This window comes from Equus przewalskii, chromosome 12 (genome assembly GCF_037783145.1).
Source record: "Equus przewalskii isolate Varuska chromosome 12, EquPr2, whole genome shotgun sequence".
Classification (NCBI taxonomy): domain Eukaryota; kingdom Metazoa; phylum Chordata; class Mammalia; order Perissodactyla; family Equidae; genus Equus; species Equus przewalskii.
The window spans coordinates 19,683,697-19,711,313 of NC_091842.1; the positions used below are offsets into that span (position 1 = coordinate 19,683,697).

At 43.9% G+C, this 27,617-nt stretch overlaps 1 protein-coding gene and 1 long non-coding RNA gene across 7 annotated transcripts in view; one reads left to right on the forward strand and one right to left on the reverse strand.

The window, feature by feature from the left end:
* The window catches only part of SRCAP (Snf2 related CREBBP activator protein), a 31,917-nt gene extending 26,017 nt beyond the window's left edge, over positions 1–5,900 (reverse strand). For 2 of the 6 annotated variants that reach the window (XM_070568007.1, XM_070568003.1), the window contains exons 1-4: positions 5,588–5,900; positions 4,062–4,135; positions 3,196–3,458; positions 1,738–1,989 (exon numbers count right to left, since the gene is read on the reverse strand). In XM_070568007.1, coding sequence (XP_070424108.1) covers positions 1,738–1,989; positions 3,196–3,249 — 306 coding nt within the window. In that variant the 5' untranslated portion in view covers positions 3,250–3,458; positions 4,062–4,135; positions 5,588–5,900. The other 4 variants (XM_070568008.1, XM_070568004.1, XM_070568005.1 and 1 more) reach the window with 3 other exon arrangements.
* LOC139074875 (uncharacterized) lies at positions 4,998–17,373 on the forward strand. The gene is made up of 4 exons (XR_011524756.1): positions 4,998–5,188; positions 12,303–12,414; positions 13,404–13,448; positions 17,089–17,373. It is a non-coding gene; the product is annotated as an uncharacterized lncRNA (long non-coding RNA).
* Positions 17,374–27,617: the final 10,244 nt, after the last annotated feature.

Consider the following 27,617-nt stretch of genomic DNA (forward strand, 5'->3'; position numbering starts at 1 on the left):
TATTCTACTCTCTACAGGTAAGTAAGAGTATCAGGGAGATTAAGTGATTTACTTGAGATCACACAGCCGGGAAGTGTAAGAGCTAGGAATTAAAAATAGGTCTAGCGACTCTAGACATCAGACTTCATGCTCTTTCCATTATATCACACAATCTCCATGCCCCATGAATATAGATGAGACTTGGGAAAACATATCCCAAGGGTAGTTTCACAGAGACACAAGAAGTACAGGCTTCTTTACTGATTCTAGATACAAGGGATCTTCATCACTGTAGAATTCTACTTACGCAACAGTATATTCATACTTAGAAATACACTATACAACCCAATTTACACAATGCTTTGTTTTTAAAAAATGCTATTTTTTGGGGCTGGCCCCGTGGCCGAGTGGTTAAGTTCACATGCTCCGCTGTAGGCGGCCCAGTGTTTCGTTGGTTCGAATCCTGGGCACAGACATGGCACTGCTCATCAAACCACGCTGAGGCAATGTCCCACATGCCACAACTAGAAGGACCCACAATGAACAATATACAACCATGTACCAGGGGGCTTTGGAGAGAAAAAGGAAAAAAATAAAATCTTAAAAAAAAAAATGCTATTTTTGTAAAAATCTATTTTTCTGTGGAAAATACTGAAAAGTTACACACAAAAAGATTAATAATGGTTAGTATGACAAAAAGGTAACACTGTTTCTACACTGATTATATTTCATAAGGAAAAAAATGAAAGCATTTGAAATTTTCTTTAACGGAGGTGACTAAAAAAAGGACAACGGCCCTCAATATTCTTGTCCTCTCTTGACAAAAACTAAATCACCACTTCGGAGGCCTGGGGTTCGTCAGTTCGGATCCCGGGTGTGGACATCAAAAAAAAAAGCAAACCCTAAATCAGAGGAAATGACAGCCAGAAATGAGACAGGGAACTAAATGGCCTGATGGTGAAGGAAACATCAAGAGACATGGGTATTAGACTAATGGCCCTCAAATTTGAGTATCCATCAGAACCATCTGGTGGGCTTTTTCAGACAGATTGCTGGGGCCCACCCCTACAGTTTATTTATTTATTTTTTTTAAGGAAGATTAGCCCTGAGCTAACTGCTGCCAATCCTCCTCTTTTTGCTGAGGAAGACTGGCCCTGAGCTAACATCCGTGCCTATCCTCCTCTACTTTACATGTGGGACACCTACCACGGTATGGCTTTTGCCAAGCAGTGCCATGTCCTCACCCAGGATCCGAACCAGCGAACCCTGGGCTGCCAAAGAAGCACAACGTGTGCACTTAACCGCTGCGCCACCAAGCCGGCCCCCACCCTACAGTTTAAATGGGTAGGGGGAAGAGGGGTACCAAGAATTTGCAGTTCTAACAAATTGCCAGGTGATGCTGCTGCTGCTGGCTTAGAAACCACACTTACCACTGGAAAAGTGTAAAAGAGGCTACAGGATAGAAATGAGAAGTAGAAACCAGTACATCTTAAGAACCTTACAGTTTACAAAGCACTTGCATGTCTATTTTCTCCTTTAATTTAAACCTCTTACCAACCTATAAACTATTAAACCATCCCTATTTTATAGAAAAGGAAATGACGCTCAGAGTTCAAGTGACTTGCTCAAGATCATATAAGTTAAGGCAGAGCCTATACTCTAAATCCATGACAGGAAAGAAATGTAAAATACCCATGGGACATAGGAGTTCAGGGAAGAAGACTCCCAAGAATTCTCACGGGTCTTCCCAATACGTACATGCTTGGCCTGCTCTGCAATCTCAGCATGGCTCTTCTCCCATTTTGGGCCCTTGTTAGCCAGGTCAGCAGCCTGGGGTAAGCTAAGCCCCTCCAGGGGCACTGTGGCACCATCTGGGGGCCCTGGAGGTCCATCCAGAGAGGAATCTTGAGCTATATGCTGGGGGGAGATGCCACCTGCCCCACTAGAGGCTGGGGAACTGGATGAGGCAGGGGACACAGGATTGCTGCCTGTCATGCCGTCCGACACCATCTAGAAAAGGGGAGAATGATACATAAAATGAATCCTTAGCACTGTATCACAAGTTTTAAGTACACTATTTCCTTCTATCTTCACAAAAAAAAACCTCTGGAGTAAGACATCAACCTTATTTTTATAAACACAAACATTTGGAATAAAGTTTTAATAAGGGGCTCAATATGGCAGAGCCAAGTTTATGGCAGATGCTTGGCATGCAAGAGAAGTTATAGCCTGACATTTATGCAGTTCCCAAATCCAAGAATACTACTATAGCGTATGATTTCATATTTTTAATGATCCTTTCAGAACCTCAATGATTTCACTCACATAAACAACTCCCTATTTTTCCCTCCTTTTCAGAGCAAGCATGGCAGATTCACCTACGCAAATAAATGTGAGCTACCACTAAATTCAAAGGGCATCAAAAAAACCAAAATCACCTAAACCTCTACAATCATGATAAGCCTTGGTAGTTTCCTTTACTAGAGAGGTGGGAGGTGGGAAAGGGGGTTGGTCACTGTTTTCAAACACCCACCTACTACTTTACAAGGTACTGCACAAGCAGTAAAAAGTAGAGAACAAAATCCTACTTAAATGTGGACAGTGAGAGGGAACTCACGAAATTCACTTTAGCACACAAGCCTCAAAGTATGCCAGTCAAATTCTTACCTCAGCTAAATAACAAAAGACTACATGTTGCAAAATTTCCCAGCTGCTCAGGAAAATTATAAATATAAAATCCATAACCATCAAAAGTCTGACGTAACGCAAACTGAGGTCTACTCAGTTTCAAAAGCCATGATTTTTTTCCCCATCCCCTTTATTTCCCTATGAGGAAAAAAATGAACACTACGCATCATCCACAACGCTTACCTTGTTCCAGTTCCGAAACAAACTGAGCTGTTCTCAAAGCACAGTCTTAGAAGCATGTTGTCCCAACCTCCATTTCCAATCTGGCCTAATTCAACCTTTTTCAGGTAATAAGGAGTTCCCACACTCTTAGAGATCGATGTTCCACTACTGTCAAGTAAAATGTGAACATGCAACAGGCCTGACGGCCCACTTTAACAGCAAACTTTCTCCAAACTCAGCTACCTAGGGAGCCAGGATCATGGCAATATTACTAAGACCTGCCACATTTCTTCTGCCTCAGAGCCAGTAGCCCTCTGAAACAGAAACAGAGAAGCAGAAACAGAGGAGCCCTCTCCACTTTCAAACCTGTGAATGCAGGATTGGGAGCTGAGGGTGAGCAGGGGAGGGGCTGCTCTGCATGGTCCCACTCCCAGGCTCCTCTTTGGATGCCTGTAGAATGACTGGGTCGTTGTCACCACTGCTGCTGGCCGAGGGGCTGGCGTCCGGCTGCAGGGCATGCTGGGAGCTGGCCTCATTCTGGGCCACCGGCCACCGGGACCCGCCTTCCAGGGCCCGGGGCCCACTAGGGCGTCCCAGTCTCCGCTCAGGTCCACTGGCCTCTGGAGCACCTTAAGTAAGGTAAAAACAGTAGAAATTAGATTTTAAAAGATTAAAGAATCTTTTAAAAAACTACGAGTCACATAAAGAATAAAGATAAATGAAGATAGTGATTATACCCTACATTTCTTGAGCATCTACTATGTGTCAAATACTAAGTGCTTACTTGATGTGTTCTATAATCCTCACATCTACCCTATGAACCAGGTACTTTTCATGCTATAATAAATGTTTATTTAGTTCCTTCTACATACTGAGGACAAAACCATACAGAAAAGACCCCTGACCTAAATGGAGCTTACACTCTAATATTTCCTTTATTTTATAAAGGAGAAGATCAGAACATAAAAAGGTCAAATGGTTTGCATAAGATCACACAGTAAGGAAGTGGTAGAAAGAGACCTTAAACCTAGGTGATCTGATGCCAAAATGATGGCGAGTATGCTACTCTCCTTGGTAGAGTCAGGATGATCAGATCTTTCTCTAACCATAGCCCCAATTGTGTTCTTGCACCACTATTTTCAAACCACAAGTCATTAACCTAAAATTTCTCTAATTACCTCAAACACTTCTCCCATTAGCACCAATACACAAAACGGTATCTGCATCCTCACCTGTGTGAGCTGAGACCACACTCCCTGTGAAAGTCTGTACTTCCACGGTGCCGCCGTACTGAGGGGAATCACGCCTGAAACAAACAGAAGGGGAGACAGCAACAGTGAGGAACCAATCCATATTTACCAACATCCATCAAAGCCTTCTTTACACCAGCTTTGAAGGCTTTTAAATATACCCAAATCAGTCTAAAGACTGACAAGAGTTATAGTAGTAGGAAAAGTTCACATTTCGGAAAAACGAAAGCAAAGTACACTTTGTGAAAACACAATTCCTTAGGGACATAAAATTCTGGCTGGGGGGGAGAACAGGGAAGTGAAGAAAAAAAAGTTTAAAAAGCTTAAGTGTAAAAGGCTCCAACTACTCAGTGGAGGGCAAATAATGCAAAAAAAGCTGTCACATCCAGAAGCTCAAAAGGCGCTGGCTGCCTGGGAGCCTGCTCACCTTTCCAGTGAGAGCTGAACACAGTCACAGGAGAATCCACCCTTCCTCAGGGCAGGGCCCTGTGCCTGCTGTACCTGGACCGTAAGACACTTCCCCAAGCACAAGAACTACAGCAAGAGACTAGAGGAGCACTCAGATATGAGGAAGGGCGCACAGCCAAGCACCAGACCCCGGAAACAGGTAGAGTAAATCCACACAAGGCCCGGAAGTGTTTCCTCAGTTTAAGGAAATTCCTTTACCACGGTGCTGCCTTTGATTCACTCCCTCCTCCACAACAGATTCCCAGGACCCAAGCTAACCAGAATCCAAGAAGCCTGAACTCTTGACCCCAGGCTTCATTACTGTCTCCCAACTCCTCCCAACAGACTGACCCAGCGTGACCCCTGACCTCTGTCCCAAGTTGCCACCAGCCCTAAGATAGCCCCGCCCCCTCCTAGACTCCCACCCCACCCAACGTGTGCGACAGGCTGGGGGGAGGGGCCCGCGCGTGCGCGGCTGGAGGCGGAGTGAGCCGGCTGCGCGCACCGCCTGGGGGCTCCCGCCAGAACCCAAACCCACGCACACGAGGGTCGCAGGGCTGAAAAGCCTGCCCGTCAGGGAGCCCCCCCACCACCACCAGACCGAGAAAAGCTGAGATAAGGGAGGGTTTGTGCCGCCAGGTCCTGGTCCCTGACTGGATATGGTGGGCACGCGCCCCGACTACTTGTCCCACGCCCCCCCTCCTCTTCCCGCGCGTCCCTGACGGGGGAGGGGGGGTGCTGGGGTTGGTGGGCGGGCAGGAGCGCACCTGGGTCTGTCCTCTCAGGGCTCGCTCGCTCGCTCAGGCACGCGTGCGCAGATGGGCGGGAGGGGAGAGGAGACGCGCCTGGGCCCAGTGCCGGCCGGCCTGGCCCCTCTCAGCCAGTCTCTATGGGCGCGCGCCGACAGCCTCGCGCACCGGCCCCGGGGCCCCGGCCGAAGGTGCGCGCGCAGCACCCCGGGAAGGTGGGAGGGGAGGCGGTGGCGGAAAGATGCGCGCGCAGTCACCCGTCAGGGGAGGGGGAACTGTGGAGCGTCCGCCATCTTGTCTCCCTCTCCTTACCTGCGTCCTCGGGGGCGTGGGCACCACCCCCCCTCCCGCCGAGGAGCGGGGAGGGCCCCCTCTTGGCCGCCGCCTTCGCGGCCTTTAAATTCCCCTGGGGCCCGTGGCTACTGCCACCGCCTTGCTTCCACTGCCTCCTCTCACGGCACAGAGATGCGGGCGGTGGGTGGGAAAAATGAGAGACGCTACTGCCAGCGAACCGCCGCCGCCGCTTCCGAGGCCTCACCAAAATGGCCGCCGCCGTCTCGGCCGCCACCACCAGCACCACCACCACCACAGCTCACTATCGCTACCGCCGGCGCGGCCCGTCCTCTCGCGAGAGACAGTAGCTGGAGGTTGGGGGAGCGGGAAAGCTCGCGTGCTAGCGTAGGGCGCTGCCCAAAGGGCAAGGCAGGCTGGGAGATGTAGTCAGCCGGAGGCTCCGCCGCTGCCCCGAGGCAGAGCATCGTTATCCTGCGACACAGAAGCTGCCGCTGAGGCTGCGTTGCGGCTGCCAACTCGGACCAGTCCCTCCTCTTTTAGTAGATCACCCAGAGAGCTGAAGAAATTTGTTAGATACTTTCAGCAAATTAGCATTGGAGCCTGGGCCTCTGGATTCCCACAGCAGTCCACTTAGAGATGCTTCGTTTTACGTGAGGGTGGTATTCTCGATAGCTCCCAAGCACCTATGCCATCTGTTGGCTAACCTTCTAGGTTAAGAACCCCTTTGAGGGGCCTGCCCTGTGGAATAGTGGTTAAGTTGAGCACGCTTTGCTTTGGAGGCCTGGGTTCCCAGTCAGGATCCCAGGCAGGGACCTACACTGCTCATCAGCCATGCTGTGGCTGTGACCAGCATATGAAGCGGAGGAAGATTGGCGCAGATGTTAGCTCAGGGCTAATCTTCCTCAGAAAAAAAAGAAAGAAAGAAAGCCCTTTGAGAATCTGATACCATCACCCCAGAATAGGATAAGAGTAACAGACACCTGTACTGAGGCGACTTTGTGCACTGGTTATCTCTTTTAATCAGAACAATGCTCCATTTTACAAATGAATTGAGGCTCATAGATTAACTACTGACGGAACCCAAAGCCAAGATTCCTAGCAAAGCCGTCTAAGTCCCAAGGATACACACTCTCACAAAATTTGCCACCTCAGCCCACCCCAGGAGCCAGGTTAAAAAGCCCTAATAGGCCAGCTCGGTGGCGCAGCAGTTAAGTGCGCACATTGCACTTTGGTGGCCCAGGGTTCGCTGGTTTGGATCCCCAGGTGTGGACCTGGCACCCCTTGGCACGCCATGCTGTGGTAGGCGTCCCACATATAAAGTAGAGGAAGACGGGCTCGATGTTAGCTCAGGCCAGTCTTCCTCAGCAAAAAAGAGAAGGATAGGCAGCAGTTGGCTCAGGGCTAATCTTCCTCAAAAAAAAGCCCTAATAAAGCTCTCATCATCCACTCAGTTTAGCTCTTCCCTGTTCTACTTCAAGAGTTGATCATTGTCTCTGTGTGTCATTGATGTAAAGTCTTGTTTTCCTTACGGCAACGACCAGGTGTTGAAAACTCAAAAACCTAAATGGGCTAGGAAGGTAATGTAAATAAAGCAAAAAGGGCAGGTGAGGAGAGTGAGGAACAGGAGGCCATATGCTCTGTCCAAAAGGAACAGCCACTGTTCAAACCCCTATTCCAGTGGTCACCTTACAGGAAGGTCTAAGGGTGAGATTCAGCCCACAGGCTCCCAATTTGCTACCTCTGGCCTCTGCTGGAGCCTCAAGGCATATAGAAGCTCCCAGGACAGATTGATTGAATAAGTGGATGGATGCCCATCCATTTAGGCCCAGTTCAGGGCTTTTTTTCAGGCCAAGCTTACATATTTCTGAAAACCCCCATCATAGAACCACGCTGAGCTCCCAAGAGATCTTTTGCCTCTTGGCCCTCCCATATACACTTTCATCCTTTCTCAACTATTTGTCCTTTGAAATCCAGCTCAAGAGCCACACACACATAAAATCAAAACAAGAATAATATTTTGTGATATGTGAAAATTATATGTAATTCAAATTTCAGTGTCCATAACTAAAGGTTTATTGACGCCCAACCATGTCCATTCATTTACATAGCATCTATGGCTGCTTTCCTGCTACAAGAGCAGAGCTGAGTAGTTGCAACAGAGTCCATAGGCCCACAAAGCCTGAACTATTTTCTGTCTGACACTTCGCAAAAAAGTTTGCTGGGCCAGTCCCAGTGGCCTAGTGGTTAAATTTGGCACACTCTGCTTTGGCAACTGGGTTTGGGTCCCCAGCCATGGACCTACACCACTCCACTGTCAGTGGCCATGCTGTGGTGGCAGCTCACATACAAAAAGAGGAAGATGGGCAGTGGATATTAGCTCAGGGCAAATATTCCTCAGCAAAAAAACAAAAAGTTTGCTGATCCCTGTTCTAAATCTTGATCTGGATGAGGTCACAACCATAGATATAAACATGCAAACATTCACTGAGCTGTGCACTTAAAATTTGTACACTTTACCTACCTCACAGCATGTGTTTTATACTTAAATTTTAAAAACAAAACAACCCTACAGGATACGACCCCTGTCTACTTTTTTTTACCTCATTTATCCATTGCTTACTATACTATAGCCATCATGCCCTTCTCCAAACCATGCATCAAGTTCCTTTCTGCTTCCAGAGCCTTCATCTTTGTTGTTCCCTCTGTCTGAAATTTTTTCTCATGGCTAACGCTCCCTTTTCATGAAAGTCTTATTTCAAACATTGCCTCCTCAGAGAAGTCCCCTGACGTTAAAGAGCACTTTCACTGCCAGTCACTCTCTGGCAACGCTTACCTGAAATTATTAATTTATTTGTATGTTTGTTTATTGTCTGCCCCCCTCCCTACTAAAAGAAAAGCTCCCTGAGAGTAGGGACATTGTCACAGGGTTCACAGTGCTCTCTAGATAATTACTGAATGAATGAAAAACATTTCAAACAATGCTGTGAAGAAGAGATTGTTGGTTCCATTTTATGAATGAAATTTTGGTTGAATGAAAAGTGGATGAAAACTCAAGATGGTCAAAATGCCAGTTCTTTCCAAGTTGATCTGTAGATTCAACGCAATCCCAATCAAAACCCCAGCAAGTTATTTTGTGAATATCAACAAACTGATTCTAAAGTTTATATGGAGAGGCAAAACACCCAGGATAGCCAACACGATATTGAAGGAGAAGAATAAAATTGGAAAAGTGACGCTACCTGACTTTAAGACTTGCTGTAAAGCAGCAGTAAGCAAGACAGTGTGATACCATTGAAATAGACAAAGAGATCAATGGAACAGAATAGAGAGCCCAGAAATAGACCCACATAAATATGGTCAACTGGTCTTTGACAAAGGAGCAAAAACAATACAATGGAGCAAAGATAGTCTTTTCAACAAATGGTGCTGAAACAACGGGACAGCCACATGCAAAAAAGTGAATCTAGACCCGGACCTTACGCCCTTCACAGAACTTAATTCAACATGGATCACAGACCTAAATGCAAAGCTCAAAACTATAAAGCTCCTGGAAGATAAACATAGGAGAAAACCTAGGTGATTTTGGATATGATATGGTGACTTTCTAGATACAACACCAAGGCCACGATCCATGAAAGAAATAATTGATAAGCTGGACTTCATTAAAATTAAAAACCTGCTCTGTGAAATACAGTGTCAAGGGACTGAGAAGACAAGCCAGGCTGAGAGAAAATATTTGCAAAAGACACATCTGATAAGGACTGTTTTCTTTTTTTTTTTTTTACAGATTTTCTTTTTCCTTTTTCTCCCCAAAGCCCCCCAGTTCATAGTTGTGTATGTTTAGTTGTGAGTCCATCTAGCTGTGGCATGTGGGACACCACCTCAGCATGGCCCAATGAGCGATGCCATGTCCATGCCCAGGATTCAAACTGGCGAAACTCTGGGCCACCGAAGCGGAGCGCGTGAACTTAACCACTCGGCCATGGGGCCGGCCCCAGGACTGTTTTCTAAAATGTACAAAGAACTCTAAAAACTCAACAATAAGAAAACAAACAACCCGATTAAAAAATGGGCCAAAGACCTTTACAGACACCTCACCAAAGACACCAAAGAAGATATACAGGTGGCAAATAAGCATATGGAAAGATGCTTCACAGCATATGCCATCAGGGAAATGCAAATTAAAACAACAAAGAAATACAATTACTCATCTATTAGGAGGGACAAAATCCGGAATACTGATAACACCAAATGCTGACAAGGATATGGAGCAGTGGGAGCTCTCATTCATTGCTGGTGGGAATGCAAGATGGTACAGCCACTTTGGAAGACAGTTTGGTGGTTGCTTACAAAAATAAACATACGCATACTCATATGAACCAGCAATCATCAGCTTTCAACTCCCAAAGGAGTCGAAAACTTATGTCCATACAAAAACCTGCACACAGATGTTTATAGCAGTTTTATTCATAATTGCCGGAACTTGGAAGCAACCACAATGTCCTTCAGTAGGTGAATGGAGAAATAAGCTGTGGTACATCTAGACAATGGAATATTATTCAGCACTAAAAAGAAGTGAGTTATCAAGCCATGAAAAGACATGGAGGAATCTTAAATGCATATCACTAAGCGAAAGAAGCCAATTTGAAAAGGCTACATACATACAGTATGATTCCAACTCTATGACATTCCTGCAAAGGCAACACCGTGGAGCCAGTAAAAGGATCATTGGTTGCCCAGGGTTTGCTGCAGAGGGGCTGGGGGAAGAAGGAATGACTGGGAGGAGCACAGGATTTTTAGGGCATACATACTCTGTATGATACTATAATGGTGGATACATGTCATGGTACATTTGTGCCAATCTCTAAAATGTACAAGACCAAGAGTGAACCATAATGCAGACTATGGATTTTGGCTGATTATAATGTGTCAATGTAGGTTCAACAATTCTAACAAGAGTACCACTCTCATGGGGGATGTTGATAATGGGGGAGATTGCATGTACAGGGACAAGGGGCATATAGGAAATCTTTGTACCTTCCCCCCTCAATGCTGTGAACCTAAAACTGCTATAAAAAAAAATAAAGTCTTCATTAAAAAAAAGTGAATGATGCCTATGGTTTTACACCCTCCTCCCTTCTCTCTTGGAAGACAGCATGCCAAGCCAGAGCCTGAATGGATTGGATCTAGCCTGTGCTATTAATCCCCTGTTATGTGACCTTGAGCAATTCGCCTCACTTCTCTGAGCCTCACTTTCCTCATCCATAAAGTAGGGATAGGGTTGCTGATGTAAAATTGCTTTGAAAGCTCTAAAAGAGCTACCTAAAGGCAGGGACATATTTTGGACCTATATTTCAGAGTCCCAAGTTTAGCTTTCAGATGTGCTTTACATAGTGTTTTAATGTTCTGAGTATTATTAATACTTTAGGCAGGAGAATGAAGTCTCCTACTTGCCAGAGGCCCCTCGATTCCTAATTGTTTTGCGCTGGGCAAATTCACACATTTGTCATGTATGTCTGGCTCCTGAAGGCAGTTGAATTTGCGACATCTTGTTCCTACATGAGTGGTAGTGGGTGCACTCTCCTGACCAGCATTTCCTCTGCCCTCTGAGTCTCAGGCCCTGTGCTGGGTGAAATGGGAGAGACAGGAGAAAAGATGATATGGTTCCTTCTCTCAAGAATCTAGTCTCACTTTGGAATGAGCTGTGAGTTTGCTAAAAGTCAGGGCAGAGTGTTTTGATGCCATGGGAGAAGGTGGTCAAGGGTCAGGTCAGACCCAGCGGGGTAGCAGGGAAGGCTTGAGCCTGGCTTTGGGAAATTTAGGCATGAAGGGTAGGCATTTCAGGAAGATGACACAGCCTCAACAATGCTGAGAATTGGGGGACAGTGAATAGATCATCTTATCTTCTTTATGAGGGAGAAGATTGAGACAGTTAGATATGTCTCCTGGAGTGAGGTGGCCAAAGGCCCAGCATGCCTTTGTTCAGAGGTGACAAGGAGCTATTGAAAAGTTGTTGAGCAGGAATTGGCGTGGTCCAGGCTCCACTTTCCAAAGGATGATCTAACAGGATGTATAGAATGGCTGTAAAGACAGCTGTAAGGCTGGAGACAGGCCACAGCAATTACTCGGTTGTAATGTGGGCTACTGGCCAAGAGGTGGCAGTGGAGATAGAGGGAGAGACGCTGTAGAGGAAGAATTAGCAGAACTTGGCAGACAGTTGACTGCTAGTGGTAATGATCCTCCAAACAGCCTTTGTGGCCTTCTGTGAGGCCAGCCTTTCCCAGTCTCCTCTTCCCTCCTACCTCCCTGTCCGCTCTTTCTGGGTCTCCCTTACAGGCCACTTCTCCTGGACCCCTCCATCAATTGTAGGGGTTCCTCAGGATTGCTTCCCTCAGTTGCCTTCTTTCATCCAACACCTTGTCAAGGACAGAGGCAGATTCGCTGAAGCTAATGAAGCTTAAGCTTCATGGGCCTCCCTTACAGGGACCCTTCATTGCTAGAAGTATCTGGGGATTATGGAACAGTCTAGATGAGGTGGAGAAACCAGGTTGCAACCTGAAAGTATTTACCTATAAGCACTTCTGGTAATTTGCCTAAATATATCTCAGAAGAAAAAGGCATTAACCTCTAAGCCTCTAGTAACTTGTCATGGTTTCATTGTGCATTACAATTACCATCTCTTAAGCCAAGGACTTGGGTTCCCATCTGTCTAACTCCTGGATTCCTCTTGCAGACATGCCAGGCACGTCGGACTCAGACATCCAAAACTGAGCTCATGATCTGAACCACAAAATCTGCTATGAGGCGGTGGCACCACCGTCCACCCAGCTGCTCAAACTAGAAATGTAGGTATCACCTTCCCTTTCCCTCACACCCCACATCCAGCCACCAAGTCTTGTCCATTACATCTGCAATATTTCTCCGTTCTCTCTATTTCTCTCCAGACCCACACCCAATCCTTAGCCCTTGATGACTTATAATCAGTGACGGTACCAAGAACTGACTTGTTGGGACTGCTGGGACTTTAACCCTCTCTCCCCGCCACCATTATCTCCAACTGCCTCCCCACCCCATTCTTTGATATGGAAAATTGCTGTTTTCTCAGTCTTATGTAAAGTGATATGCAAATGAAGCTTCATGCTGAGTCAAGTCCTCTGGCCACCTGCTCTCTACCAGCTGGACAGCTGCTCCTAACCCTCCTAGCAAGTAAAAATTCCAGAACTTGGGCCATCTGCATCAACCTCCTAATCGGTCTCCCTGCGGCCAGTCTCTCCTGCTCCCTAAAGTCCCAGCTCTTGCAGGGGTTCCATTCCAATGGGGGAAAACAAAGAACAAGCATGAGAGTGTGATACGATGTCAGGGACTGATGAGGGCTCAGTCCTCTCGTCAAAGATGGAGTGGGGCAGGGGAGATGCCATTTTTAGACAAAGTGATCTCTGGTGAGGTGACAGCTGAACACAGACTTAAGAAAGTCTCTCCACACAGCAGCCAGGGAAAACTTTTCTGACTGCAAAGCTGACACTCACTCTACTTCAAGTCCTTTCATGGCTCCCATGAAACTCCTTTCTAAGGCCCCCAAAGCCCTGGATGGTGGGCCCCTGCCAAACTCTCCAGCCTCATCTCTCCCAACTCTCTACACTCCAGCCACACTGGTCTTCCCACTGGTGTCTCTTTACAGGCTCTTTCTCCACTCTGGCCTTTCTCGCACGTGGTTCTCTCTTTTCTTTCCACCCAGTCAAAACCTACAGGGTAACACTGCTACCTCCAGAATTCTTCCCTGGCCCTCAGACTATGTTATATCTCCTATAACATCCTGTGCTTTTTTGCCTTTTAGGACTTTTACACTAGGAATAACTACTTGAGTTCCTGAAGGCTCATGGTAAGTGAGGGGTCACATCTGTCTTATCCACTTCTGTGCATATGTCTAGACCCATGGTTTGGGGGACAGCCAGGAATATACTAAGTATCAGTAGACAGGGTTGGGTTGACATCTGCATGCGTGCATGATAGTAATAACTTATATGTGATAAATTCTCTCAAAAATTATAATAACGACAAACACTAAGTACAAACAGTAAGCACTAAGCATTTGTGTTTTTACACAAATTAGTTCACTTAATTCTTACCCTATTAAGTAGATTATCATCCCCTTTTTACAGATGGTAAAAACATGGTTAAAGAATTGTCCCAAGTGACACAGCTGGAAAGCAGTAGAGCAGGGACTTGAACCCAGAGAGACTGACCTATGTGTGAGCCCTTAACTGCTGTGCAGGACACCCTATTAAATCCAGGTCTATGATGTGCCAGGCATTATTCTTGGCACCAGGGAGATAATATTGGAAAAATAAACAAGTAAAACTACTCACAAAGTTCCAGTTTTTATCAAGTTTACATTCCTGGTGGGGGAAGACAAAGAAAAAACATATAAAAAAGTGAAAGCATAGGGGACGCCCTGGTGGTGTAGTGGTTAAGTTCACACACTCCACCAGGGTTCACAGGTTCAGATCCCAGGCACAGACCTATACACCACTCATCAAGCCATGCTGTGGCTGGCATCCCACATACAAAAAATAGAGGAAGGTTGGCACAGTTGTTAGCTCAGGGCCAATCTTCCTCACGAAAAATAATTATAAGTGAAAGTATAAAATAATGATGGGTAATATATGTTATGAAAAAGTAAAATGGGGGGCTGGCTCAGTGGAATAGTGGTTAAGTTCGCATACTCTGCTTTGGTGGCCCGAGGTTCTCAGGTTCAGATCCCAGGTGCGGACCTAGCACCGCTCATCAAGCCATGCTGTGGTGGCATGCCACATAAAATAGAGGAAGACTAGCACAGATGTTAGCTCAGGGCTAATCTTCCTCAAGCAAAAAGAGGAAGATATGCAACAGATGTTAGCTCAGGGCCAATCTCCCTCACAAAAAAAAAGAAAAGTAAAGCGGATTTGGGGAGAGAGAGTAGGGGGCACAGGAGGTGCTAGTCTAGACAAGGTGGTCTGGTAAGACCTTTCTGGTGTGGTGACATTTGAGCAGAGAATGCTTTGGGGGAAGAGCATTCTAAGCAGAGGTAAATAAGTTCAAAGACTCCAAGGCTGGCCCAGCTTATCCTGACAGCAAACAACCAGGAGGTCCAGGAGGCTGCAGGGGACAGGGGAACAGTAGTAGATGAGGTCTGAGAGGAGCATCAGGCCTGAATCCAGCAAGGCTTTGAAGGCCAAGCTAAGGAGTTTAGATGGAACTCTAAGTGTGGCTGGAGAAGGACTTTGAGCAGAGGCTAGTGCTGAGAATGGACTGTAAGTGTAACATTAGAAGGCAATTGCTGTAGTCTAGGTGAGAGGCGATAAAGACTGAAATTTTTAAGTAGAACGGGAACCTGGGGGTAGGGTTGCCAGATTTAGCAAATAACTCTTATGGGGACCTCTGGGAGGGGCCTCAGGGAGGCAGCTGTAGAGTAACTGAGGTCCCAGTAGGCTAGGACAGCGTGGGGAGCTGCTACAATTCCTCTCTATTCTCTAGGAGGCCTGTGAACTTCTGAGAACACAGCCAAGACAGAGCCTTCACAGGTGGAATCCAGCACATCTTAAGCATACACACCCATCAAAAATATCCCCAAGCCTAGGGGGCGGCCCAGTGGCTCAGCAGTTAAGTTCGCACATTCCGTTTTGGCGGCCCAGGTTTGCTGGCCAGGATCCTGGGTGCAGATCTACCCACTGCTTGTCAAGCCATGCTGTGGCAGGCATCCCACATATAAAGCAGAGAAAGATGGGCACGGATGTTAGCTCAGGGCCAGTCTTCCTCAGCAAAAAGAGGAGGATCGGCTGCAGATGTTAGCTCAGGGCTAATCTTCCTCAAAACAAACAAACACAAAACCCAAAAAATATCCGCAAGCCTAAAAGAAGGAAACTAAAATCATGACACCCAGTTCTAGGAAGGGTGTGGGAAGACAGGCACTCATATGCTGCTGGGTGGAGTATAAATGTGCACAATCTTTGTGATTTGAATTTTTAAAAGACTATTTTCTTTATTTTTTTTTTCTGCTTTATCTCCCCAAATCTGCACCCACCCCACCCCCCGCCGTACATAGCTGTATATCTTAGTTGCAGGTCCTTCTAGTTGTGGCATGTGGGATGCCACCTCAATGTGGCCTGACAAGGGGTGCCATGTCCGCGCCCAGGATCCGAACTGGCGAAACCCTGGGCTGTCGAAGCACATTGCAAGAACTTAACCTCTCGGCCACAGGGCCAGTCCCAAGACTATTTTCTTTAAAAAATGTTTTAAATTTAAAAAATATGTTTTGCCCCGGAAATTCCACTTTTGGAAATTTATTTTAAGGAGTGAATCAGAAAAATGAACAAATATGCATGTACAAAGATATTCATCATAGCATTTTAAAACATTTATTTATGTTTATAAAAGCAAAAAAATTTGGACATGATATAAAGGTTCAACAGAAGAAAAATAGACAATGATATGAGGAAGTAGCGGTGGGCTGGCCTGGTGGTGCAGTGGTTAAGATCATGTACTCTGGGTAAGTTTGGCAGCCTGGGGTTCTCCAGTTCAGATCTGGGGCATGCACCTACCCACCGTTTATCAAGCCATGCTGTGGCAGGCGTCCCACATATAAAGTAGAAGAAGATGGGTGCAGATGTTAGCTCAGGGCCAATCTTGCTCAGCAAAAAGAGGAGGGCTGGCAGTGGATGTTAGCTCAGGGCTAATCTTCCTCAAAAAAAAAGTGAAAAAATAAAAAAGAAGTAGTCAGTAGACAAGCAAATTCAAATGACCAATAAATATACTGAAAAGATGGACACCTTCATGAATAATTAGGGAAATATAAAAGTGATGACACAACCATTTTACAGAGCAAAGAGGACTTTGCCTATCTCTGTACACTTGTGTTTTGTTTAACAATTCTGCACCCCTGCAGTGCATCTTAGTGCCCAGATTATGGTCTCTAAAAGGAACTAGGGCTGGTTGTGAAAAAGGACAAGTCTATGTGTAGGGATAGAAGGTACAAGGCGAGCCTGGAACATCTTATTGAGCTAGGAAGCAAGGAATTTTCAAAGGTTAATGGAGTCTTGTTGGAAACACACAAGAACCTTTGCAAAAGGGCTCCCCTGGCCAACGCTAAGACCATTGAAACCTCAGAAGGAGAATATTGGGCTGAGGTCAATATTGGAAGTGGTTCATTAAAGTATTCACAAAAGAGTGAACATAAAGTACTATATTCTAAAAAAGGTGAATAGAATAAAATACATGCTATTTTGTTGTCTTGTTAGTAAAAAAAAGAGAAAGGGAGCAAAAAAAAGTAACAGAATGTGTGATTGTTGATTCCAGGAGAGTGGCACACAAGTGTTTGTTATACTTATTTTTTTTCAACTTGAAAACAATTTAGAAATGTTTCTAGGGTCGAGGTAACGCAAGTGTTTGCTTTATAATTACTCTTCAAAAAGTATATATATTTTATACATTCTTCTTATGTGTTATATTTTACAATTAAAAAGTTTTTTTTTTTTAATGTGCAGCGGCAAGAGATTGTTTGATTAAATTACAGTACAGCTGTTATAATGGCGTAATGTGCAATCATTAGAATGACGTACTGAGGGGGCCGGCCCTCCGCCTATGCACTCTGCGGGGGTCCAGGGTTTCGCCGGTTCGGATCCTGGGTGCGGACGTGGCACCGCTCGTCAGGCCACGCTGAGGTGGCGTCCCACATGCCACAACTAGAAGGAACCACAACTAAAATATACAACTATGTACAGGGGGGCTTTGAGAGAGAAAAAGGAAATAAATAAAATCTTAAAAAAAGAGAATGATATACTGACATGGAACATATTGGAAACAGCAGGGTACAGGGTATATTTTGTAAGATTCCAATTTATAAATTGAGAGGATGAATACGTTTGTATAGACACAGAAGGAAATATGAGAGAGTGTTCACCTTGTTGGATGGGGTTCTCTCTGGGTGGTAGGATTTGGGGATAATTTCAACTTTTCTGTATGCTTGTCTGAATTTTTTAAAATTTTCATCACATGCAGGTATCATCACTATAAAAGTAATATACTATAAAAATCCAAACCACCTCAATCCAATCTCTGTAGATACTCTGAACAGAGTTTACTGACTCTCCTCATAGACAGTTTTTTTCAGACCTTTATACACACATTTTCTTTTTTTAACAAAAATGAGATGATACTGTGCATATTGTTCTACAACTTGCATATCTCATCTAGCAACACAGTTATAGAGAGATTTTCTTTATAAATCACACTTGTATAAAGAGAGAAAAGTTACAATTATTTCTGGGTTTGGAAAAAAATGATACTGCAGTTGTATATTATTGACATGATAAAATGTGAAAAAAACTAATGTATAATAAGATTGCACTTTGTAAAAATAAATGCCTAAATAAGCAAACAAAAAAGCAGACAAAAAGTTTAAAAGAATATACCACAAACTGTTAAATGTGACTATCTTGTTGAGGATGAAAAGGCAAAAACTGTGATATTTTCTTTTTTATATTCTTCTGTGTTTTCTTTAAAAACATTTTTTTGTTTGAGGAAGATTGGTCCTGAGCTAATCCTCTGCCACCAATCCTCCTCTTTTTGCTGAGGAAGACTGGCCCTGAGCTAATATCCATGCCCATCTTCCTCTACTTTGTAATGTGGAACACTTTCCACAGCATGGCTTGACAAGTGGTGCCATGTCTTCACCCAGGACCCGAGCCTGCGAACCCCAGGCTGCCGAAGTGGAACGTATGGACCTAACTGCTGTGCCACTGGGGTGGCCCCCTAAAACCCCTTTTTTTTTTTTTTTTGCAGTGAGCATAAATCTTTTTAATTTATGACTTTCCCCCCAGCTTTATTGAGATACAGTTGACATATAACATTGTTTTGAACGTTTAAAATAGACTTTTTTTAATTATAGAAGTAATGTGCTTGCTCTTTGTAAAAAATAAAATCCAGTATTAGAAAGTGTAAACCAAAAAGTATATCCTTCCCTTGGGGCCAGCCCAGTGGTGCAGCAGTTAAGTTCGCGTGTTCCGCTTCGGCTGCCCGGGGTTCGCCAGTTCAGATCCCGGGTGCGGACCCAGCCCCCCTTGGCAGGGCATGCTGTGGCAGGCGTCCCATGTATAAAATGAGGAAGATGGGCACGGATGTTAGCTCAGGGCCAGTCTTCCTCAGCAAAAAGAGGAGGATTGGTGTCAGATGTTAGCTCAGGGCTAATCTTCCTCAAAAAAAAAAAAGAAAGTATGACCTTCCCTTCACCTTCTCAATTCCACTCCCCAGAGAAGTACCTAGTGTCAACAGCTGCTTGCATTTGTTCAGAAATTTTCCACGAATACGTATGTCTTTTGTGACTACAAATGATATACTGTATATGTTGTTCTCCATCATGCATAGTATCTTTCCAGGTCAATATATATAGATTTATCTCCTACTTTTAAATAGCTATGGAATAGGCAACTGTGTGGATATACCATGATATACAGCTAACTTTGTACCACACTGTGATGAACAACCTTGTACATTTATATCTCAAGTTGTGCAAGTAAATCTATAAGGTAAATTCTTAAAGTAGAAGAGAATTGCAGGGTCAAAGAGTATGTGCATTTAAGATTTTCGTAGACACTACTACATATTGCTCCCAAAGGGGCTGCTCCAAGTTTTAGTCCTATCAACAGGATACAAAGGATGCCTGTTTGCCCCTCATTATGAATATTTTTTTAAATATTTTATTTATTTTTCCTTCTTCTGCCCAAAACCCTCCAGTACATAGTTGTATATTTTTAGTTGTGGGGCCTTCTAGTTGTGGCATGTGGGACACCGCCTCAGCATGGCTTGATAAGCAGTGCCATGTCCGCGCCCAGGAGCCGAACCAACGAAACACTGGGCTGTCAAAGCAGAGCACGCAAACTTGACCACTCGGCCACTGGGCCAGCCCATCAATATCTTAAAATATCTGCTGTAAAACATCAACTACACAGAATAAAAAGCTTTGTTTTTATTTTAATTTTTTATCTTGACACAAACTCTTGTTGAAAAGAGATTCTATGCACAAGGTCAAACAAAATAAAACAAAAATTCCAAGCAGTACACAAAGGTATATAGTAAAAAGAAAGTCTTCCTATCCATGACCTCCCACCCCATGTAGCCCCCAGTTACACTATGAAAGGCTGTTCTCTGAATATAGAATTTTATATGTATGGATAATGGATATTTCCCCCACTAACGTTTTTTATACGAATAGTAGCATTTGGTACACGCTCATTTTTTTTTTTTTTTAGAAAGCACCTCAGGTACAAAGAATTGATTAATTAAAATCCTTAATCTGTGACATGTTGTTTTCTGTTCATGGCCCTCTTTTATTTATTTACTTGTTGTTTTATTTTTTATTTACTTATTCATTTATTTATATATTTACTTATTAATATTACAATCATATTGACAATAATTCACATCTTATGATGGGCTCTACCTCTATCCCAGTCAAGCTGCTTCCGCCTCCCTAAATCAGAAAAGCGCTATCTTTAACTTTGTGTTGATTGTTTTCTTGCCTTTAGTTTTGTGGTTTTGTTCTCTGTATGATGATTAAACAATATATTGTTTAGTTTTAGTTGTTTCTGAATTTTAGAAAAAGGGTATCGTGATGCAGGTAGTCCTTGGGTTCTTGCTTTCTTTTTTCACAGTCAATATTAAGTTAATAAGAATCATCCATGCTGGTATGTGTGGCTTGGTCCATTCAGATTTCACTCTTATGTAATATTTCATTTTGTGAAGGTGCCCCAATGTATTTATCCATTCTCCTGTTGAAGGGCATTTCGGGTTCTTTCTGGTTTTTTGCCATTTGTTCACTCCTGTTATGAATATTCATGTACATGTCTCCTGGAGCAGTTGTGCAAGACTTGCTCCTGGATATTTGCCCAAGAGCAGAACTGCTGGGTTTTAAGCTATGTAAATGTTCAATTTTACAAGAAAATGTAAATTGTCTTCCACAATGGCTGTATGGATATATATTCCCACCAGCAATGTACAGGAGACATATTGCTCTTCTCCATACTTGGTGTTATCTGACTTCTTAATTTGGATTAAGATATAAACTGGCATCTCATTATGATCCTGATTTGTATTTCCTTGAATAATGTTGAGCATCTCTTCAGGAGCTTTTCAGCCGTGTTTCCTCTTCTTTGAAATGCATGTTCAAGTCTTTTGCCCATTTTTCTGCTGGTTTATTGTCCTTTATTGATTTGTAGAAGGTCTTTAGATTATCTCAATATATATCCTTGAATGGCTATATGTGTTTTGCACATATCTTCTTCAAATTTGTAGCTTATAATTTTATTTTCTTTAATTTTAATATAGTTCCATTTATTAATATTTTCTTTTATAATTAACCTTTCGTGTTTCGTTTAAGAGATTCTTTGTTACCCCAAGGTCAGAAAGGAATTCCCTTATATTTTCTCCTAAAAGTTTTAAAGTTTTGCTTTTGATAATTAAGTCCTTATATCTGGAGTTGATTTTTGTGTATAGTGGGAAGCAATGATCTAATTTCATTTTTTCCCATATGGATAACCATTTCTTTTTCCAGCTCCACATATTGAATAGTCCCTCCTTTGATCTGCCATGCCACCCTTGTCATTTGTCAAAGTTTCTTATATTCGTGAGTTGATTTTTGTGAATTCCTATCACTACCAACACCACCTCATCTTGGTTACTATAGTTTTCCTTCTTTCTTTTTTTCTTTGTGTGTGTGAGAAAGATTGGCCCTGAGCTAACATCTGTTACCAATCTTCCTCTTTTTTTCCCTCCCTAAAGCTCTGGTACATAGTTGTGTATCCTAGTTGTAGGTCCTTCTAGGTCTTCTATGTAGGACGGTGCCTCAGCATGGCTTGATGAGCAGTGTGTAGGTCTGCGCCCAGGATCCGAACCAGTGCACCCTGGGCCGCCGAAGTGGGGCATGAGAACTTACCCACTACGCCACCCAGCTGACCCCTGCTATAGCTTTCTAACAATTCTTGTAGAGCAAGTCTCCTCTCTCTTCTTCTTCAGGAATATCTTCCTGTTCTTAGCTCTTTACTCCTCCATATATTTTTTTTTTTAACAGCTTGTTGAGTTTCATGAAAAACCCTGTTGTAAATTTTATTAGCATTGCATTGACTCTTACAGATCAATTTGGAGAGAATTGTATCTTTACAGTATTGTCTTCCTATCTATGAACACAAGACATTTCCACTTACTTATTAATAATAAATCTTGAAGATTATTCCAGATCTGCAGGTTGGGATCTACCTTATAATTTAAAAGGCCATACTAGGGGCCAGCCTGGTGGTGTAGTGGTTAAGTTCATGCACTCTGCTTTGGTGGCCCTGGGTTTGTGGGTTTGGAACCCCAGGTGTGGACCTACACACTGTTCATCAAGCCATGCTGAGGCCGTGTCTCACGGAGAAGAACTAGAAGAACCTGCAACTAGGATATACAACTATGTACTGGGGCTTTGGGGAGGGAAAAAAAAGAGGAAGATTGGCACAGATGTTAGCTCAGGGACAATCTTCCTCAAGCAAAAAGAGGAAGATTGGGAACAGATGTTAGGGCCAATCTTCCTCACCAAAAAAGAAAGAAAGAAAGAAAGAAAACAAAGGAAAAAACAAAGGCCATTACTAGTCCATTGTGTGAATGTCAGATGATTTATTTAATCAATCCCCTATTTTGGACACTTGAGTTGCTTCCCTTCTCTAGCTCTAGAAACAATATTTTAGTGGATACCCTTGTAGTGAATGTCTTCACCTAGGTGAAAAAGTGTTGTTGTTTTTAAAAGTGTCCCCCTATTGCTTATTTAACTGGCTTGTTCTGCACCCAGCACGATGGCTCGAGGTGTCCTCAGTCCTTCTTCCTCACCGTATGCCTCCTCCACGTCTTCCCCAGGAGACTGGTAGTGACTCTGTTATCCCCAGCATCGGGGTCAGGGTCCCCCAGGGAGTCTACAGTAGCTTCTCCTGAAGTAGCAGTGGGGTGAAGAGGTTTGGGGTAAAATAAATCAATTTCCTTAGAGAAGAAAAAATGCTTTTTTTCTAAGGGGTGCCAAGCTCTTCTTACACATTTCATCAAAACCACCCACCAGCCCTGAGAGGTTGGCATCGTGACCTCGTTGTTGTTCCCACATTAGCCTGACACATTGTGAGACTCCAGCTCATATAGCATTTTAGAGACTGTAACTGGCTTCCAGCCTGGGGGTGTCCCAGTCAGCCTTGGGAAATGTTTATTGACAAGTAGGGCGGGGTGTGAGTATATCAACAAACACTTGTTAATCAATTTTTCTCCTTTCAGAGTTATAAACGGGCTCACTGTTTTGCTAATGAAAAAAGTCAACATTCATTTGCATCCCTGAGGGCCTTTCTTCACTCACAGTGGGGCTGGGGAAGGCAGAAGCTGGTATTAGGGAAAGAGTTAGAGACAAGACCTGGTCTCCTCTTCCTCTGATCTCGGCACCTAACAGATGGTCTGACACCTCGTTCCATAAATGTTATCAATCAGGACATTTACAGAATAATTACCCTAACAGCTATTTCCTGGACATCTACCATGCTCCAAGCACTGTGTGAAGTCTTTTTCTTTCGCTGCAGCTTTTAATCCTCAACATCGTGTGAGGTCCAAGGCCTTGTCCCTTTTTGATAGGTGTAGTTAATTCTCAGGGTCAGAGGTAACTAGCCTAAAATCATAATGCAGATAGCTGACAACTCAGGGATTCGACCTCATATTTTGTCTGACCCTAAACTCTGCCCATCTTGAATTTCTCACTAAGTTTGGATACCCTTGTCATCTTTGTGCCTCAGTGTACGGATGCATAAGATGGGGACAGTCATACCAGTCTTGCCTGCCTCACTGTATAATCGTGAGCATTATATTCTTCTTCTTCTTCTTTTTTTTTTTTTTTAAAGATTGGCGGCTGAGCTAACAACTGTTGCCAATCTTCTTTTTTTATATATTTTTATTTTTTCCTTCTTCTTCGCCCCAAAGTCCTCCAGTACATAGTTGTATATAGTTGGATATTCTAGTTGTGAGTGCCTCTAGTTGTGCTATGTGGGACGCCACCTCAGCGTGGCCTGATGAGCCATGCCATGTCCGCGCCCAGGATCCCAACCGGTGAAACCCTGGGCCGCCAAAATGGAGAGCGCGAGCTTAACCACTTGGCCACGGGGCTGGCCCCTATATTCTTATTATTAAATAGCCAACCCAAGCAAGTCAGTGCTGGAGCCAGACTAATATTAGTAATGATTCCAACCATTTTTAGAACACCAATAATTCTCGCAATAACTCCATTGAGATAGGCTTTATTTTTATTTATTTATTAATTTATTTTTGGAGGAAGATTAGCCCTGAGCTAACTGCTGTCAATCCTCCTCTTTTTGCTGAGGAAGACTGGCCCTGAGCTAACATCCGTGACCATCTTCCTCTACTTTATATGTGGGACGCCTGCCACAGCATGGCGTGCCAAGTGGTGCCATGTCTGCACCCGGGATCCGAACTGGCAAACCTGGGCCACCAAGCGGAACGTGTGCACTTAACCGCTGAGCCACCGGGCTGGTCCAGGCTTTAATATTATTCTCATTTTGCAGAGGATGGAACTAAGTTTCAGAGAGGTGAGGTCATTTGCTCAAGGTCACTCAGCTCAAGGTTCATGGCCTATTCTGGATTTGATGGGTCCTGGAGAAAAGGTAGGAGAGGGGTGAAGGAAGGCAAGAGTGGAGGTAAGAGAGAACTCCCTCCAAGACCCAGGGCAGGGCCTCCCACCAACTCTGGGAGGAGTTGGGAGGAACTGGGAGCTTGGTGAAGGCATTTGTCAGTCTTATCTACCACTGCCTCCAACCCCACAATGAAATGCTGGGCATGTAAAAAGCGCTCCACAAATACTCCTCAGAGTCTATTCTTTTTTTTTTTTTGAGGAAGATTGGCCCTGAACTAACTACGGCCAATCCTCCTCTTTTTGCTGAGGAAGAACGGCCCTGAGCTAACATCCATGCCCATCTTCCTCTACTTTATACGTGGGACGCCTACCACAGCATGGCGTGCCAAGCTGTGCCATGTCTGCACCCGGGATCCGAACCGGCGAACCCTGGGTGGCCGAGAAGCAGAACGTGCAAACTTAACCGTTGCCACCAAGCCGGCCCCCAGAGTCTATTCTTCACTTAGCAGCCAGCGACAGCCACACTGGCCTCCTGGCTGGTTCTCCACCTCACCCAGCACATTTCCACCTCAGGGACTGTGTAGTGCTCCTCCTTCCGCCTAAAGCATGCCTCTCCCAAATTGTATATTTTTGTATTTTTAATTTTTGTTGTGGTAATTAAAATTTATGTTTTTATAAAAGTTATAAATTTAAATATTTGTTTTTTAAAAGTAGAGAGGGTAGAACATTATCAGTAAAGGTGAAACCCTATTTCCACTCCCTATAAATTCTCGTTAAGAAATTATTATTATTATTTTTTTTGAGGAAGATTAGCCCTGAGCTAACATCCACCACCAATCCTCCTCTTTTTGCTGAGGAAGATTGACCCTGAGCCCATCTTCCTCTACTTTGTATGTGGGATGCCTGCCACAGCATGGCTTGATAAGCAGTACGTAGGTCTGGCACAGGGATCCGAACCGGTGAACCCTGGGCCTCCAAAGTGGAGTGCACAAACTTAACCACTAAACCACTGGCCGGCCCCAGAAATTCTATTTATAGAATGTTACAAACCAATGTTACCTCAATAAAAAAAGAGATACAAAAAAAAGATATTCTCAAATATTTTTCTAGAAATATTCTCTGTGCATGTATATATATATATACTCTTTTAGTTTATATTTTTTTAGGAAGACTAGCCCTGAGCCAACATCTGCCACCAATTCTCCTCTTTTTTGCTGAGGAAGACTGGTCCTGAGCTAACATCCGTGCCCATCTTCCTCTACTTTCTATGTGGAATGCCTGCCACAGCATGGCTTGACAATCGATGCGTAGGTCTGCGTCCGGGATCTGAACTGGTGAAACCCAGGCCGCCGAAGTGGAACACATGAACTTAACTGCTGTGCCACCAGGCCGGCCCCTATATACTCTTCTAATACCAATGATAGCACACTATACACAGTTCTTCAGTTTAATTTTTTTTAACTTAACACTGCATCGCAGGGAGCTTTCCCTATCCTCCACATCTGCAAATGCAGACACACCTCATTCTTTTTAACTGCTCCATGTTTATCTATTGGTGATGATACAAGTTTATTTAACAGATCCCTGTGGATAGACATTTGGATTGTTTCCAGTCTTTGTGCTGTGACAGTAGGGTTTCTGGGAACATTCTTCTTCTTCTTCTTATTATTATTATTATCAACTTATAATTCATATACCATAAATTTACCCTTTTAAAATATACAAGTCAGGGATTTGGGGTATATTCACAAAGTTGCACAAACTATTACCACTATCTAACTCTAGGAACATTCTTGAACACACATTTTTGTTGCCTTGTATGAATGTGTCAGTAGCAGGCAATTCTAGAGATGCAGTTGATGAGCTTTGGGGAGATGATTCTTCCGATGGGAGAAACAGTGCGGCTTATTCATCACCCACAAGCAAAAGCCCTGGGCCTAGAGGCTTGGGGTCACCACATTGCCCCTGCCACATCGAGCACATGCCTATGGCAATGACTGCCCAATCCCTTAGAGAAAATTAGGTCCACTTGGATTTTCACACATTGGATTTGCTTAAAGCAGGCCAGGCCCCTAAATATTCCAGTGAGAGCAGGCTAATGATACAAAATGCCCCAGTAACATGTGCACTGTAATATCTCAGATCATGCTGTTGTGTGGTCCTTTAAAAAATTGTATCAGTAATGTCATTCCTCTGCTCCAAAACTCTCCAAAAAAAAAAAAAAAGTACAGCCAAAACAAACTCTGCAAGGGCTAGCATCTCACTCAGAGTAGAAGCCAAAGTCCTTACGAAGACCTGCAAGGCAAGGCCCTACATGATCTGGTCCCAGCTGACTTCTTGGACCTCATGTCCACCCCTCTCCCTCTCCCTCACTCTGCTCCGGCCGCACTGGCTACCCTCACTCAGTCTGCTCCAGCTCACCCGCACGTTTCCACCTCAGGGACTTCACACTGTGCTCCCTCTGCCTAAAGCATTCCTCTCTCAGATAATTGCATGGTTCCTGCCTCACTTCACTCCCATCTCTGCTCCCTCGGCATGCCTGAGAGAGACTGTCTTTAATTCTCTTGTATAAAATAGCACCCTAGAACTTTCTGGCCCATACCCTGTTTTTTCTCTGTAACAGTTATCACCAATCAACATATATTTATTTCTTTGCTCTCTGTCTGCCTCCTCTAGAATCTTAATCTCCCAGAGAAAAATACTTTTGTCCTTTCTGTTCACTGCTATGCTGCTAAAACAGAGTCTGATACACAGTAGTTGATCAATAATTATTTGTTGATGAATAAATGAATGAGTAGCTTTCACTGAGGCACAAAACAAAGGTTATAAAAAAATCCTAAGGGCAAGGGGAGGGGGGAATGGGCTGAGGACCTGAAGAGACGATTCAAGAAAACGAAAAACCAAATGATTTGTAAACATCCAGAAAAATGTCCAGTTGGACTCATAATTTTAAAAATGCAAATTAAAACTTCTATGAGTCACCATCTTTCACCTGTTGGATTGGCAGAGACCAAAAACTTGTTACTTCTCCATGTCAGCAAGGGTGGAGGGAAACAGGTCCTCTCACACATCTTTCGTAAGAATGAAAACTGGTGAAAGGTTGTTGAGGACAATTTAGCAGCATCTAAATTTTGAAAGCATATACTCTTTGGCTCAGCAATTCCATGTCTAGAAATTTATCCTGCAGATTTATTTGGTTAAGCATACGAAGACGTGGGTATTCACTGCAGCACTCTTGTTCTAGTAAAAGACTGGAAAGAACATAAATGTCCACTGATGGAGATTGGTTAAATGTATCATGGTATAGTCTTATAATGGAATACTATACAGAGGCTAAAAAGGAGGTAGATCTCTATATGCTGAAATTGAATA